The following is an 18,175-nucleotide window of genomic DNA, read 5'->3' as shown; positions in this document are numbered from 1 at the left end:
GAAAAGAGCTTTTTTTCCCCCTTGGAATGACTATCTTCTCTGGTAAAAACTGAACTCAATATAAAATCATCAGGGGTTGGACGTTATCATGGCTGAAAATTACCTTGGCAGCTGTAAAAGGGAGTTCCCTCTTTGCAAAGCAACCTGCCCAAACTGCCAGCCACCCAGAAGTCAAGATATTATAATTCTTGCAGTAATAACGACTGACAGTGTTACCAAAATTAGAGTTACCAAACTCAGAGGAATGTATGAAGTAAAATGGGAGCTTTTGTCTACACATAAAGTTCTGAAAAGGCCAGAAATAAATAGTGTACGAACAAATACAGAAGTAGGAAATTAGGAGTAGTGGGACCAGGTGTTGGAACCCTAGCTACTGAGAATGTTAGATTTTCTGTGCGGACAGGCACTGACCCTCAAGAGAACACTGCAAATATTTTGTGACAAATGTTCACCCAAATGGATTTCCTATGTTGCTTCACTTTCTAAGATGTTTTGATACCTCTTCTAGTATCACTTAACATGCATTGAGTGTTTTTTACAGCAGCATCACCTAAAGAACAATATCTGCCGTACTGTACAAAACACTGTTTAGAGATTAAAAGCATTTTCACTCCACATCTGAGTCCAAAATAAAGGGTGAAGATGCACAAAGTTAAAGTTATCTGCTGTGAGAAACACAGCAAATAAGTAACTGAGCCAAAAAGGAAATCAGGGTCTACTAAAGTTGTGGCCCAGGGCACTGCCAACTGGACCACGCTATGTGTACTCCTTGTGCTGTAAATAATCATGCACCAGTACAGGCTGCACATCACATGCTCCATGACTCCAGGAAAGCAAAGATATTTTAGGAAATGATCTCTTTTGCTGAGCAACAATTATACAATGAAGCATAACAGAAATAAACCTGATAAAAAAATTAAAGCAACAGAAGAAAATAAGCAGCTGAAAGGAGACACTCTTGCAAATGGGAAGGGGAAATGCTCTGTAAGAAAGTCCCAAATCATGTCCCAAGACAGAGAAGCACTTGCTGGAAAGCAGTAATTCTGTACTATATAGTGCATGCAAAAATGCAGAGTTTCAGAAGAAACTAAAATATCGACTATTTTTGAAGTATTTTTGCAAGGAAACTTGATACATTACAACTAAAAGTATTATAGTTGGGAGAATTTTATCAGCACCATGATCATTGTGGAGGGTAGCATAGCAACAGAGTTATATTTCAATTGTATTTTCCATGTAAAATTATATTAAAGATAATTACAGAAGTAGTGGATACTACATCATAGGGAGCCATGGTCATAATTTACTAAGACTGTACTGAAGATGAAGAATCATAGAGAACTTAACTACAACTGCACTAACCTAGGTTTATATGATACAGCAATCTCTCCTCATTTCAGGCACTCACATCTTTCTGGATTTCATGTTCCTCCATAATGAAAACTATATGGCAATATGGTGAAGGGGGGGAATGAGAAACAAGACATTTAGAATAATCTAGATCCTGAAAGCCTTTCCCAATCATGATCAGTGGAATAAAACTACTACTTTGAAACCTCTGCTGCCAATCTTTGCTGCTTAAAAAGATATCAGATGCTTCCTCTTGTTTACTAGCAGTAATGCAGGTAACAAACACTGTGAATTCACCACTAATTCCTAACAGATAGTATCTGAAGCTGAGGTTTTCCGCTTGTGGTTCATGGACTTCTGAAACCTCAGTAAGTATCTTAATGAAGTCCTTATAAAGTCATTAGGAAAATCTCTTAAGTTTTTAATAGTCTTAAATTCACCACACTGATTTGCATCTGTGCCTAAACATCTTCAGGAATACAGAAAAGTTGCAAATCACTTTTGCTGTTGAGAGTTTGAAACTAACAAGAAAATTTATGGTGTCAGATGGATGGTTAAACATGCAGGGAATGCCATTTAACACTAAGTACTAATAGCAGCCACAGCTAATCCATGGAAAGTGTTGCAAGCAAAAAGTACGTGGGATAATTGCTTATTCCGGGTCAGTTTAGTAATCAGTTCTCATGGCAAAGTCCAAGGAGTCAGGTGACTAAGAAGCACAGAGGCCTTCAAATGCACCATCACTGCACTAAACTATCTTTAAAGTAAGGAGGAAGGAGCAATCAAGTGGTGGAAGTGGCCACAATATTTTCAAGGAAATGACAAACACTTTTAAGATGTCACAAGATTTTTCTCCCAAGTTTTTTTTTTTAAAAACTGTTTAGAAGTTTGTTTCCTTTGGTTAGGATCTTGATTTCCTTCCCTTGCTGTTGTTTGCTCTTCAGTTTATCACAAGCCCAGCCATTGCCTGCCTGTGTAGGAAGTGCTTCTGCTCCTCTCCAGGTGCCTCAATGACCTCCTGCCATCCAGGGTTCTGGTCTCTTTCAGGAAGGACAGAAAGCTTCTTTTACTTCAAAAAATGGAGCAGGAAACAGATAAAAAGAAACCCATGTTTTCCTAGGGAAAGTGGGACAAATTTGGACAATAATTGGGCTAAGCAAGAAGATGCAGGGGCTGCCTCAGCATCACTTTAGACCTTACCAACTCGAGTAAAACACCAGGCAGAGAGGGGCACACATGGACATGATGGGGCTGCACACACAGGCTGTGCAGAGGACTCTGCCAAGAACACTTTGACTTCTTTGATCATGGAATAATGGCTCCATGACAGATTCCCCACTATTCTGCTGTTATCCATCTAGTGAAGAAAGAGAAAACAACAAAGTGAACTAAATTCTCCCCTCTCAACTAAAACAATGCAGACTAACAGTCAAAACCCAGGCGGATGACGGAAAAAGAAAAAAAAAAAAAAGCACAAACTATGAAGAGGGGAAGAGAGACACTGGAATTCACTGTAAGGTCACAAAAGGGACAAGAACAAATAGCAAACTCTGGCCATCATATTGAAAGCCTGTGTGCTAATAAAATAGCCATGAAGAATAAACCAGGACAACCGGATGTCTTATTGCTAAAAAAAGTAAGATATTTAACCGGCACAAGAGAAACTTTCTTGGAATTCACACAACTGAATTACTAATGCAGAAAATGTACAGCTTGTTTGGGAATGATAGGCAGGGGAGAGGCCTGTGGTTGCATTTCAGAAGTAACCTAAACTCATCCCAAACTCAGAAAGACACAGCAGAAAGCCCAGTTAGTTTGAGGGCATTAAAAAGGGAGGAAAATAACAAAGGCCCTGATACTGTTCAACATCTACTTCAGATGACTACAGCAGGTATAAAGCAGGCTGAATAAAGATTTTTCCTGAATAGTATCACACACAGCAGAACCTGCTGGTAAGCAAAAATACCTAACTACCCAAATGCTGCTGAAACACAAACATCACAGGCCACTAAGCAGATCTATGATATGTGAGAGGAAGTGGTCAAGGCAGATGTGGTTTGGGCATGAAACAGGTAGAGAAACTGAGTCCTCTCCCTCCCACAGAGGTCAGCAGAGCAGTCTGGGTTGATGCAGGCTCACCAGCCCCTTGCAGGGCTGCCCCACACCAGCACCCTGGTCCATACTGCCTCTGCCCTCCAGCTGTCATTGCCATGGACAGCAAAATCCTGTTCCACACAGGGCTGGAGAGGTCAGTAGCACAGATCCAGGCACAACAGTGCAGAGCACAGAGAAAAAGCAAGTAAATGTTTATCTCTATGGGCCAAAAGTAGGTTTCACAGGGGCCCCACTGACCTTTCAGTCTGACCTAAATTTGCAGGAAAAAGTGTGAAAAGAAACACACGTACTATTTTGCAAGCACCTAAAGATTTTGAGCTCACTTGCCTTTGTGAGCAACTTTGTAAATTATTGTCAAATAAAGTTAACTTTTGTTCAATAATACACCTTACAAATAAGAAGGAAACAAATAAGATACAGCTTCATTTTTACATGGTTCCCAATGCTGCTTCACATGGCACATTCACGAAGAGAAGGATCTTCATGAAACTGTGCAGGACAGGGAAACCACATCAAATAGTACTTGCCAGTAGTTCCTCATCAAACTGGAAAGATGCATCAAGACACTTGCACAGTATTCAATATCACAGCATAATTGTTTAGGAACTGTTCACATTTTGAGTCTCGACCAAGACATCCATTTTGAGGCTCCTCTGGGGCCTCAGTGACCGTCCTCTCCAGATCATGGTGCTCAGCAGAAATCTGCAAGAAGTGCCTGAGCCTGCAGAGGACAGCAGAAAGCACTAAAACCCCTGAGTAAGAGAGGACCATGTCTGTTGATGATGATGATGATGATGATGCAGCCTGATTTCTGAGTTTTTAGAGTGCAGCAAGCCAGACAGAACTGCAGGAATAACAGAGCAGATTAGGTACACAGATGGATATGAAAATTGGAGAAATGGGCTAAGACAAAGGGGAAGCAGTATGCAAAAAGGACATATTGTTGCAAAATAGTTCACTTGGGAAAAAATAAGTTTGGAGGATGAGCAGGGGATGGGAGACAGCTGGCCCTGCGGCAGTTCTCACAAAAGGATCTGCAGGCTTCAGGCTGAGCATGAGTCAACTTCTTTCCTGCTGTCATAGAAAAGCAATCATTAAATAAAGATTTATTAACAGATGGCATGTAAAATAAATCTTTTGCTCTCCTCAGCATTACAAGACCTCCATCATCTGAGCTATGAGACTCATTCTTAACACTGCACTTCAAAAAATCCTCAAGCAATTGTGAAGAGTCCAGGGGAGAACACCTTAAATAACCTAGAGGCCTAGTTATTGGGTCTACAAAACATGTCTGTCTAAAAACCCAATTGTCTGGGAGTTACCACTAGCTCAGTTGGAAGACCGTCAACCTAAGAATTTATGACAGTTGACACTTCCTTGCCCCTCTACATGAAGTTACATAGGCTTTTTTTTTTTAATGGAAATGGAGTGGAAAGCAGAGATTTTTTTTTTAGTCCTTTTGATTTTACAGTGCATGAAAACACAATTTCAGCATTTTCCAAATACTGAAAAAAATCCACTGAGCATAAAAGGAAACAAAAAATATATTGGGGGAGAATTGCTTACAGGAGAATTCTCATTATTCAAGAAGCCTAACCTAAACTTGAGCAGCTGTGATCAAGAATACTGCCTATTTACAACAGTCTATAAGAGAAAGAAAATTGAAAGCATTAAAGATGCTCTTCATATTTTATGAAGAACCATAGAATAAGATCCAGTTTCTTTTATTATTATATCTTAAAATAGACAATCTGCACTTAAGAGATCCTGCCTCCATAGTGATACCATCTTACAAGATATCTGAAGTGGTGTACTTCAAACTCATTTAAAACAAATGTATAGCACCACTACAATATATTCCACTTTTATTGACTTTGTATACTTTTTCCTTTCAGAGGAATACACATTTAGCTTCAGTCCTCTTCTTTTTGTATTTAAAATTCTTATGTAACAGAATATGTGAGATGGTCGAATTGTAGAAATGCACTTATTTAGTTGGAACAGGGGTCTCTGCGGGAACTTTGAAAATAATTTAGTTCAGGCCTACACATAATTTGAGGAATGAAGAATCTTTAGATCAATTTTATACCATCTATTATAAAGTATATACTGCAAAGTACTATAAAGTACACTTTATACTTTCAAAATTTTTAGAGTTTATTTTACTGAAGTATAGTCTGATTTCTTTTGAAGTTCCTAAGTTACAACTGGCTTATACAAAAGGCACTGCCATTAAAATAGTGACAAGTCCTCATTTCAATTCCAGCAGAGAACCATACTACCATAAGCTTTCACACACAGAAAGTTAGTAAGTCATGTAAAAGTTCCAACTGAAAAGCAAACTGATTTGCTGATTTTAGTTCCCTAAAGGCCTTTGGTTTGACACCTAATTTAATTCCCAGAGACTGGGAAGTGAATATTCTGTTGTATTGTGCTCTGGGATCTTAAAGCTCAGCATGTTGCTAACATCCGTGCATCATTGGAAACATTGGATGCCCCCAGGCACGTTTTTTCACATCTTGACTGCATTTTCTCAACTGAATTACCCCCACCCATTTGGCAGACAAAAGGCTCAGAGGTATGCTCTGATTCAAAGGCTTTACTTTGTAAGGGAAAGTCGCTCTTAATTGAGATTTCATTTCTTGTGCCATCCCTGGGGAGTACTAACAGCTTCAGCTACCCAAAGAATCATTGAAGTTTTTGTTATGTTCTTCCATATGGGTGTCCTGAACAGAAAATTAGATCTAAACCAAGTGAACACATAGGAGCAACATTCAGTTTCTCTTTCCTCTAAAGCAATGTCAATAGGTGACTAATTCGAAGATGTAGCAAACAGAAAACAACCTAATTCAAGCTAAATTCAATATGGAATTGAATTCACTAGTATTTAGAACATGGAGAGAAAATAATACCTGCATAACTAACTTTTTATCCACATCCTACTTCTCAAAATTTCTATTTATCACTCTCTTTCCTTCCAATTTAAACATTCCTCATGTTCATATTTATCCACTAATTATTCTATGGGATAAATTAAATGTATAAACCAACACCTAAATCTCACCTGTAATGATAATGGACTGTCTAATTTAATTTCTTACCTTTTGTTATAAGACAGCAGGAATCAGCAAACTGTAATGCTTCTATTTCTCAGGTGAAACCAGTTTGAAAGTAATGCAGGAACTACTAAATTCATCTATAATGAACTATATGATAGATTTCTAAAAGGAACCAATGGAGTCTATAGTTTGAAGATACAATGAAGAAATATACATGAAGATGGAGCGATCACAGTGACTTACCATCTGACACTGATGAACAGCAACTGCCTTGACAGGGATTATTAAATTCTTCTTTACAGCCTAGACTATTCTCCAAAGCATCTGTGCCACTCACTTGTCCATCAACATCCAGACACAGAAAGGGCAAAAAGCCCCATCAGCCATCAAAGCAGCACATCCTACTCCAGATGAAAAGCATCAGCAAGCCAAACAGTCCCATTCCTGAGGAGGAGCCATGTGTCCTAAAAATGCTGGGTAACCACTCCTTAAAAAATAAAAAAGTAAATTGACAGGCACACACAAAGGCTCACAGGAGCTGAGCCAAAGGCCTTGCTGACTCCCCAGCACTACATTTCAAACAAAGGCAGAGCCACCCAGCTGCAGCTATCTGGCTGCAGCCCCCCCTTTGAAAACACCTTCTTCCTTTCCTGCTAGACATGTGTCACTTCCACCACCACGTGCCGGCTGCTAACACCGACTGCCAGAGCACGGGGGTGGCAGGTCTGTGCCTGGAACACAGGGGTTCTCCAGCCTGAGAAGGGAGCAGCCAGCCCTGCTCCCCAGCAGCACTCCAGCAGCACCCTGAGGATACCCTTCACCCAGAGATTGCAGCCCTGGCCCAGCCCAGGCTGGTCCCTTCACAGCTTCCCCTCCAGACTGGACCAACCCGAGTTCTGCCGGTTATGAAAACGGCTGATAAGGATTGTACCGCCAATTTGTTGTGGCCCTCTGAATCTTATCTCGGACTAAAAACAGCAGAAGCTTTGTGGCTGCACAAATGAAAGTGAGCTTGGAATGCAGAAAGCAAGTAAATGTGTTGAAAACTGTGTGACTTATTCCTCATGTACACATACACAGAAAAATTTCTCTTAGGCATATGCCCACTCACACTCATGAAAGATTTTAAATGTAAGGCCTTTAGCAAGATCCCTGTATATAATTTCTTAAAATACCTTTTTAGCTCTATTTGGAAGACAATTAAAAAACCAACATACTCTGTCAAAGGCAAATCACTACAAGTTCAAAAGAGGAAAAACGATTTTGAGATGGGGTGTCATATGTGAAGTCCCACCACACTATTGTAAGTCAGTGATGCTCTCAGACTTCATCCTTTCATGTAAAAAATGTCTTGATGTCCTTCTAAGAAGAGCAAAAATGGCATTGCTGTTTTGAAGTACCAGAATGGGCAGAAAACCACTTTCTACAGATGATGGTGACTCTGATGATTTTAAATAATTGCCCCACACCCCATTACTTGCATAAGCTCACCTTTCCAACTCAGCAATTCCTGTGTTTGCAAAGCAAAGCTGTGCTCTAGCAGCAGCTCTTTCCAGCTGCTATAGGTGACATTTTATCTGCAGCTATTGAATTGAGCAATCCTGGAGGGTCTGGTTCTGCCACACTCCTATGAGGACAGAGAGGGCCTGACCTCAGCATTACAGGGACAAGCAGCACAGCCTACAACTGCACAACATCCCAACCCCACCAACCATCCCTGCTGCTGTGGGAAGAGGAGCCAGGACTGAGATTAGGTGAGATGCATACTACAAACAGCTGCCATCCTCACAGTCCAGGCCAGGGATTTATATCCACATTTACATTCAGTGGCAATGGCCTTGTGGCCAAAGTGAGCAGGAGCAGCCTAAGCCCATCCAAGCACAATGCCAACTGTCCATGGGAGGCGAGAGGCAGAAGCAGCAGGGAAAGGACAGGATGTGGGATGCAGGGGCAGGGGGGTAGGGGCTGAGCCCAAGAGCTGAGGGTCCCTGGCAGAAACAAAATGGGAAGGAAGCAGGAAACAAGCCTCTTCTCAGGGCTTCATTTCAAGTCCTGAGAATCTCCTGTTCTCATTAAAAGAAAAGGCAAGGAAACCCCTTTGTTTACTCCTTCTGGTACCAGAAAAAGGAATTCAAGTGAACTAACTTTAAATTCTTCCATATGCCTCCACAGGGTTTAAAATTTAGAAAGTAAATCTGAAGACTATACCAATCTATTTTTAACCTCATGATTCAGTCTGATTCAAGTATTCAAATGTTTGTATATAGTCAGAAAGCAACTAAATCCTTCTTAACAAGACTTCCATATGCTTTCTACGTTTGTGAACTTTATAAATGTTTAATAACAAATATCCAATTAAAAATGAGTGTGCATTCACAAACCTAGTACAACTAGCTCACACTAGGAACTCTATAGCATAAAAGAGACAAAAGAACCGTATGTGCTGCACTCTGACTTATTTGCATGGCAGTGTCAGAACCAATTTTCAGTTTTCAAGTTTATCACTTTCCCCACTGAAAGCAAAGCTTTACAACCTCTGCTGAACACCCACAACATCAGAAAGAAAAGGCTTAAGCTTCCAAATTTTAAATATGAGGAGGAAGTAAGCCAGTGAGCTACCTTTAGCTGACTCTCCCACCTTATATTCATTGAAAATAACAAATGCATAATGAGAAATTCTAGAGAAAATTGTATTGCCATCAGACATGTGTAGTGCACTGCTGAGGACAATCTCATTGCATATGCTACCTCTACTATGCATCAGACAATAAAGACGTGGGGAGAAAGGGACTGGACTTCTCCCAGTGCCACACAAGAAATTCCTGCAGCTTATCATGGTGTCCCATGCCACCAATCCTATGTGTCCTCCCAGTGTGGACTTCTCTAACACCTCCAGGCATCACAGCATAAGCCACAGCACACACTGCAGTTGAGATGGGCACAATACACAGAGTATCATCATCAGAAAGCTTCAACCCATATAGAGTAACACCTTACCACTTCAGAAGGCTTCAAGCATTGGCCCACACACAAGAACAACACTTCAGAAGGCTGCAAGCATGGACCCTCCTTGTTGTTTAGCCCAACCTTTTACACCCCTCATGTTCATGCATTGCACCTGTGTGCCCTCTGCTCCCTTTGGTCAGGGCACCTGGGCACTCCAGGTCTCGTTGCCTTCCACACTGCTCACCTGCCTCTCACAGCTGTGGCCCACTGGGGATGGGGATCAGTGCAGCCCCACTCCCAATCACCACAAACTGTGTGCCTTATCCAGGAACCTGAAACTGTGAGCATGAGACATTAACTCATGTGTGACCCTTTTCCTCCTGTTGTGCCTCCGTCCCTTGATACTCACTGGTTGCCACAGTCTGCTCTAGATAAATTATTTGTGTGTTCCCTTACGTTCCCCATCCACATCTCCTGACCAGGACATTTTAATGCCCTCCTGTATGTCTGGTCCCATTTGCCCCTCTTGCTGGATGCCTTTGTGAGCTCGCTTCCTCATTTTTCCATGTCTCTAAAGACTTTTTAATTGCATCTGACTTGCCTACCAGAGTGCTTCATGCCTCCTCTTCTCCTTGCTACTTCTCCACTGCATTTTCCTACCTCTTGCTGCAAGAGGGAGGCAAGAGGCATTCCTGGGCATCCAGGCACTGACTTCATAAACTGTATCAAGAGACTAAGTGGGGAAGATGTTTGCTGGTTGCTATTAATGGATATGACTCTCAAGCATTTATTCATTTATCTGCCAATAAAGTTAATCTGTTATCTAATACCTGTCAATAATGGAGAGGTATGTTGTGGTTCCCCTTAATTCCTCCACTGTCAGTTTGTTTGCTTCAGGCCAAATCCCCCAGTTATTTAAGACCATGAATTGAGTTTGTCATGCAATGTTTATGCCTTTAAACAAAATCTATGCATTGTTTATGTATTTAAACATAAACATAAATGCATTAAATGTTAAATGCATTTAAACAGTCCTGCAATGTTTAAAGGCTACAGATGTGTAAACAGAAATGGTCTAGTGGAATGAAAGACCTTCCAGGCTGCCCAGTTAAGTTGAGGTTTACACAGTCTTGAAAAGTTGAATAAGGATTTATGCTGTGTGTTCCCCTTGTGCAGGGCTTCCCTGCAGCCATACACCACCCCACCCCCAGCCAAGGGAATGCTCCAGAAGACTTCCTTGGCCAGGTGAGGAGGTTACCATGCAGATAAGACAAAATTCTTACCCCTTGGCAGGGAGTTTGTGTACTTTTAGGTCTGTGTAACTCCATATTCTTTTGATGTATCTTTGTGAAACATCCCCACCCTTGATACTTCAGCAAGCCCAAGGACTGCTTTTCAGGTATAGCCAGGCTCTGCTGGAGTAAGGCAGAAAAGGCTATCTCGAAAATCCATCTTGGCTTTCCTGTGCCCAGAATACAGTATGGATTTCCAGTCCAAATGACCAGAAAGGGCTCCAAATTCATCTGATGCAAATTTTTGAGGCTTTACTGAGTTAGGGTTGCAACAAACTGCTGTCTCAAATTCCTGACAGCTTCACGCACCTTTCCAGCAGCCTTCTGGCCATGGGTTCCTGCCAGAAGCCATTGCCTGGCAGGGACAGTCAGGGCAGAATCCAGCCTGGCAGCCTGCCACAGACAGGGCTCCCTGCTCAGAGTGCCCAGGAGCAGCAGTGTGCATCCCTGCCACAGCCCACCCAACATCCTCCTGTCTAAACCTCACCTAGGGCTGAAAGGAGAGGGCATTAATACACAGACGCTACTTTGTATGACTGTGAGCTGCATCGGCCAGCTATGGAAAACTCTGTACATTGAGTGATCAATGAATTAGTCTTGGTAAGTGATTGGTTATGGATTCCTGGGTGTTGGTCTGCATAGCAGTCCTGGGTGAATAAATCACAGCACCATGTCAGACTTTAATGCCTGACTTCTTTAAGAATACAGCTGGGTTCAGGGACCTGGTTTCAAAATCGTTCCAATTTGTAGTGCCAAGAGAACCTTAAGAATATCCTATAGGCAGCACAAGCCCCAGGCTGTCTCATTTGTATTATTCCTTGTTCTGCTTTCTCTTTCTTTTTAAATAAGGAACAATACAAAGAATGACAACTCAAATTCCGAGTCATGCTGTCAGGAAGAATAATAGACCTATTCTGTACAAAAATGCCTGTATTGTTGGTTTGTTTACTTCATCTGTTGCATGGCCATGCTGCTGTCAGAGCTCTGGAGACAAAGCCCTAGCTCTGAGCCTGTTTCTGGGTGCTGGGCAGGGAGATCTTTTCCCTCTGCTGCTTTTACCAGGGTGGCAGCAGCAGTGCACCCCACCCATCCCCATAAGCAACACTGTGAGGGCGGGAGCTGTGAGATAAACCGGAGACATGCAGGCTTCCCATCAAATCCAGCCCTACTACTAAAATCCAGCATCTCAATGGCACATGGGGATTTATAGGCAAAAAGCCTATTAAGCATGCAAGGGAGTTAGCATGGCTAGTACAGCTCTGCACATCTGTGAAGAGGGTTTAAAGCTCAGTGTCTTTCACTGGAAGGGCGTCTCCAGAACTACACTCTGCTTCATGTCACCCCAGTAATGACTAATGCACTGTCGGAACATCTCTGTTAGATTGATGACAAGGAGGGGGTTTTAGAGAGTCCCAACTCAAATAAATAACTCGACCAAAACAGTCTGTTCCCATACAGCTATACCAACCACAATCTGCTAGAAACTTTCTCAAGAAAAAAATAGAGAATAACAGTATTACATGAAATCTAAACAAGGAACAAAGTAAGAAAACAAAGGCAATGGGTAAAGGAAGGAGTAGATTGCACAACCTACAAAGAAAGACTCAGCATGGTTGGGTGACATGCATATTAATGGCTGTCTGTTTTTGTGGGATTTGATCTCTTTTTTAGATCTATTTTTAAGCAGTTTTCTCAGCTTCTGGAATGATAGTTAAAGAAAGAAGAAGTTCCAGTCATGGGTTACCAAACTACAAGAAAAATAATTATATCTGACCATCAAGTTAGAGCCCAGAATGGAGAAAGCAAGTTCTCAATCTCAGAACAGCCTATAGAAGAAACAATCCTGCTACTTTATTCCAGCAAGTTTTAAAGAAGACATTCCCATTCCAGCTAAGCAGTCTAAGTTTCTTAAAGAAATAGTGTCACAGGCCATTTTGACTAAAACAGGAATGAGTGCATTTTTATTATGAGTTTCTTAAACTGACAGGAGAAAGTCTAAATCCCACCCTCCACCCCCCCAATGCAACCCCCCCACCCAGCGCTGAAGAATCAGCTGTGCTGCTGCCACATTTGTGATACAACGTGTCAACAGAGTGGAGGGAGATGATCGCTGCAACACAGAGGAGCTGTAAACAAGGCAGGGACAGAAAACAAAAACACCAAACATTTTGATGGTAAATTCGATTTAGTTGAGCCAGCTTCATGCAATGTTAATTTAATTCAGTGTTACAAAAATATGCTCTCATGTGAAGAAGTATTTTCAAATGCCTGCAACAATGTTAGTGTGAAAAATTCTTTAACTCATCCAGTTCATTCCAGACGATGTTTCCTGCCAGCTACATTCACCACAAATGCTGTCTGGTAAATAGCAGCTGCAAAGGAAGGATAAGGATGCCAGGGTACACTTCAGTAAACACTCATTCTCAGTGGCTCACTATATCCTGGGCCAAACAAGCTAATATACATTCACAGCCATGTGCAAAAATCCTCAAACTTTGCTTTCGTCACTTCCCGAAGGTGAGGACAGCGGATGAATGGCATGCCCGCACTCAGTGCTGCCTTTGTGGGCAGGAGCTTCGCGGGCAGCGAGGCGCAGCCCCGGGCCAGGCAGGCGCTTTGCTGAGGCTTGGAGCAGCGCGGGCTGGGCACGCTCCCCTGCCGCCCGGCCCGGGCTCCTCGGGCTCTGCCCTGCCTTCCCACTGGCAGCACTGAAGGGCTCAGGAATTACACCTAGCCGTTCTCATGCCTCTTCTTGTTTGCTCACCTAGCCCGTCTTGTTTTCTGAAGCCAACACCTTTCCCCACAGGCTGCCAGGCAGCAGGAGGAAAAGGGCGCGGGCCGTGCTGTGCCACAGCCAGGCTGGCTCAGCACAAACCCCTTGGCAGCGCCGTAAAGCCACCTGTGAAGGATGAGGCTGCTGTTGAGCAACACTTCCCCTAGATCCTGCCCAGAAGAGGCTCCCCAGGGAGAATGGCTGGAGCCGGACAAGCCGTGATGACCTATCTGTGAGACTACCGCAGGCGCCAAAAACCAGAGGGAGAGCCAGGGTTTCCAGGAGCCACACCTGCGGGGATAAACACACATGCAGGGCAGGCAGCTCTCCCTGGGGACGAGATTGCTGCCTGCTGGCGTCACTGCCGCTCCGCCAGGGGTTATCGGTCTCGCAAAGGCACTAAGGAAACTGCCGGTGTGAATGGCCCTAATCTGCTTCTTCTGCAGCTCCCGATAACCCGGGGAGCGGCCCGGCCAACAGGACGCTCGTCCAGCGCCACAAGGAGTCGAGGGAAAACTGCTTTTCATCAGTACAGAGGATGCAAAAGAGCAGGATCGATCCATATGCCGGTGCCAAGTTATTCTAGAGCTACAGTGACCAAGGGCCCCGTACAGCACTCGCTTAGGAGTACAAGTACAACCCCCTTCCGCAGTGGTTTTAGCTGACCCCGATTGGTACAGGAGCCAGCCGAGGGGATGTTAACATGCCTGCAGCGCCATCCAGGAACTCATTCATCCCACATTGCTACTGACTGTGCGCTGCTGAAACCTCCCCTGCCTTCTCCCTGGTCTCTCCAGTTATACAATTGTTTCTCAATTTGTTTGATTAATCAGGCAGTGAGCATGTTAGGAGAACTTGTCTGCAAAGAGAAGAGACAGAAAAGGTAAAAAGAAATAACATCATCAGAAAGTTATATGACAGCTTCTGTCACACAGAAGGAGACAGCTTGGACTGGCTGGAAGGCCTGGTCTGTCACAGTTAACAGAGTAATAAAAAGAAATTTTAAAAATGAAAAAGATGAAAAAATTAAAAGTAATTAAAATTTTATTGCTGCTTTCTTCCTGTTCTCCCATCTCTGCCCTCCTCCCCCACAAAAAAAAAAAAAAGAAAAAAAAAAGAAAAAAAAAAAGAAAAAAAAAAAGAGGGGACAAGAAGCAGACAGATCAGCAATACTTCTAGAAACTCACAGGAAGAAGAGCACACCTAACCTCATCACTGCATGCCTATAACCAAGTAAACTAAACAGGGGAAGAACAAAAGGAAAAAATTGACTATTCCAACTTGACAGACTTTTGCTTCAGAAAACCCTGGTATATCAAACCTAATATTGAGTAAACCTTAGCTCCACCCTCCCAGCAATAGTCTTGGAAAATAAATGGGAGGTGCCAAAATAAGACCTTGCCATTGCTGGTGCAGCACCAGTGCCTGTTTGGGCTGAGGTACCCTGGTCATCAGTATTGCACTCCATTAATTAAACCACCCAAACTCAAACTAAAGAAATCACTTTAGCAGTGATAACCATAGTCATCCCTGGCTCTGCCTGAATAGTACCTTATGGCAGATACTTTAAAAGCAATTGACAGCAGCCCTGGAAATAAGAGCACACTTTCCCACATACAGCAAAACAAGGTTCTCATTGATAGGTACCAAGGGAAAGGAGAGAGGAAAATGTGGTGATATCATAACATAAAATCAAATTACATCTATGCTGCAAAACTTTCCAATTTTTTTTCTCTCTTTTTAGCCACCTCTCATATTTTAGGTTGAGGTGGTTTAACCTAGCAAGGGTCTCATTTCTAGCCTGTCACCTTTTCCATAGTTTACTAACATTTATTACCTAAAATATAAAAGTTCAAACAGATCAAAACAAAGAAAACACAGGTCAGAAGAGCTGAACACAACTGAGAATGTGGGAGGAAAACAGTCCTGTGAGAAGCTGCTTCGGCACTAGACAAATAAAATCCCCTCTCCCTGGATACAAAGACATTACTCTTATTTATGTGAATGGGAAACATGCTCATGCACTGAGGGGGGAATAACTTCCATAGATCAGCAGAATGACTGCACTGGAGATAGCTAAAACCAGACTACATGTGCAATGAATGTGAAAATAATTTCAGCCATCTGGGCTATGTAATTTTTCACAGATGCTTTTGGAGCTGGATGGACCATGTTACCTCTCTTTTCCCTGACATTTCCTCAATGTTTGCAAATTGCTTTCTGTGACCTGTAGGATGGGACTCCATAAAAATTTGGTTTGTTTCTTTCTGCCATCAACCCAAATGTTCAAACAGACCTCTGTGACCAGTTTTCCTTCCAGAAGGATTCTGCAAAACACCCTGCTCACTCAGATGCAGACAGCTGGCAGGTATTCAGTAATGTGTCCACATAGACTGCAGTACAACCACCTCCAGAGACATCTTCAAAACCCTCAAATCGCAAAGAGCTTAGCTCCTTGTGTAAAAAGCTTTTTCCTGGGTACCTAAAAACTACACACCCACTGACTCAGTAATATATAGGGATGCTGCTCTCCATTGCTGTAGCTACCAACATCAACAGTCTTCTCCTCCGTAGAAGGCCACCATGAAAACAAGAGAAAAAGCTCTTAGTACTTTTCATTCAGCTGTCTCAGGGCATTTTTTAAGTCTGAGGCATTAAAAATAGAGAAAACATGCTAGACATCATGAACTACTGGGGTTTTAGAGTTTGTTAGCTGGATTTTAACCAACTGAATTTAGCTGGGGTTTTTTTAGCTTTTTTTTTTTTTTTTTCATTCCTATTGTATGTAACTCTTGTGCAGAGTATCAGGATGTTGTCACACAATGTGCTGACTCTGGTTCTAGGGCACATAGTACTAAATAAAACAAAACCTATTTGGCATAAACCACCAAATCTGTCCAAACTTACATTTCTGGTTATGATTTGTTTTGAAGTATTTCTGAAGGATAGCTTTTTTTGTTCTGGCAGGCATTACTTCTGACTAGGAACGGTCTGTCCTCTGAATCCAGCATAAACAAAAGTCTGAAATACATGCTAGTTTGCAGGTTATTTTGCAGGCTAATTGAGTAACCATGCTCCCAAGTCTTATACAGGACACATCTATGTTGCCACTTGATCTGGATCTGGTGTTGTACAGACCTGATCTTAATGGCATAGTAAACAGGATGGATGTTTGTGGGTCCTCAGTGCTGGCACCACCCATTCCAAAGGTCACTTTACCTCTGGAAGCTGCTTTTTGAGAGGCTCAAAGCTACTTCTGGATGTTATCCAACAACATAATGTTGAACAACCAGTATGGTCCATAGCACTGATAATAGCCCCCACAAAAGAAACAGATCAGAGCTAGTCTCATATTTGTATGCAGTGGCCTCCCAGTTTTATACAGGTTCTTCACTGAAAGCAGCTGGCAATCTAGACCTGTGCTTTTGGACTTCATGCAGCTGGAACTGTGATTCTTGGCGCATTTCTCTGATGGCAAGGGTAGCTTAAACAGCCCTGGCTCTCCTTCTTTAGACACTGGTGTCCACCCCACTTCCCTCCCTGTGCTCCGCCAAAGCCAACTATTTATGCAGCTGTGTGGTAAAATGTTTCAAGGAGCTGATCTGGGCGGGAAGAAAAGGAACCTGAAAAAAAAATAATTCCCATCCTCATCACTTCTGTGGTACATCAGGAAGCCACATGAACACTTTTGTTGGCATAGCCTGGGGTGGGCAAGAGCAAAGAAAGAAGGCTGATCTATGGGAGGTGTTATTCAAACAGCGCTGCTCCTTGATGTGGAGCCACAGCCAAAGCCCTGTCCTATGTCCCTGAGAAGTGGCTTTTATGGGCACAGTTCAGATATTCATTAGTAATAGCTTGGCCCCCCTTTTTTTAACTTTCTCTTCTTCTCATGGCAGTGTGTGGGGAAACAGGCTCATGCAGTTCTGCTAGAATACAGATAAAGCCTTGTAAAGCTAAATAAAACTGGGCACTATTTTTTATAAGCTTGGTAATAGTGCCCTGTGGAAACAGGCCATGATTATGACCATGGCAATCTCTAACTGCACCTTTAAGTGGCGTCCCAGGTCTGCCACACAGATATTTTTGAAGGTCTTTGAAGCGAGAATGATCACTGTTGTTAAGAATAAGCAGGTTTATATCTTCTGGACTGCAGCCATCAATGAGACAAAACTAGGTAAGCATTTTATAGAAGTCTGCAGGTAGCCGAAGAAGTTAAGTCTTATTCTGTGACCTGTCACAGTTTCTATTGATCTGCCTACACAAAATCAGCTACATCTAATGGGCAAGCCTGATTCATTGTGTCTACTTGTGTACAGAAAAACTAGAGGCTGCATACAAAAGAAAGGAATCTTTCTCTGAACTCCAAAACTTCAACTACCTGCTTTTTGAAATAACTAAAGCTTATTAGGAATAAATCTGTGACTCCTGAGGTTAGCCAAGCTCTGAGAAGTATAATTTCAAGTCTCTTCTGCCACAGGGAATACTGCTGGTTAAAAGTTCCCAGTATATCCCTGAAGAAGGGCTCCCTTCTCAATGACAGGAACTGTTCAAGGGACAGGTTGCTTTTCTTGTACAGTGTCAGAGGCCACATGACCAAGTACAGCTGAAACCCAAGCCGCAAAAAAAAGGGTGGAAGTCTG

At 42.5% G+C, this 18,175-nt stretch overlaps 1 protein-coding gene across 4 annotated transcripts in view; it reads right to left on the bottom strand.

Annotated features, from left to right (window-relative positions):
- The window catches only part of LOC311151552 (SAM and SH3 domain-containing protein 1-like), a 523,482-nt gene that overhangs the window by 132,606 nt on the left and 372,701 nt on the right, over positions 1 to 18,175 (bottom strand). Inside the window, exon 1 of one of the 4 annotated variants that reach the window (XM_084202083.1) lies at positions 6,768 to 6,959. The exons of the other annotated variants lie outside the window; for them this stretch is intronic. Coding sequence (XP_084058209.1) covers positions 6,768 to 6,770 — 3 coding nt within the window. The 5' untranslated portion in view covers positions 6,771 to 6,959. Of the gene's footprint in view, positions 1 to 6,767; positions 6,960 to 18,175 lie in introns of those variants that run through there. 4 annotated transcript variants of the gene reach the window in all.

Source organism: Fringilla coelebs (genome assembly GCF_963513975.1).
Source record: "Fringilla coelebs genome assembly, chromosome: 3".
NCBI lineage: Eukaryota > Metazoa > Chordata > Aves > Passeriformes > Fringillidae > Fringilla > Fringilla coelebs.
Note: the sequence above shows the minus strand (reverse complement) of the source record. Positions and strands in the feature narration are given on the sequence as shown.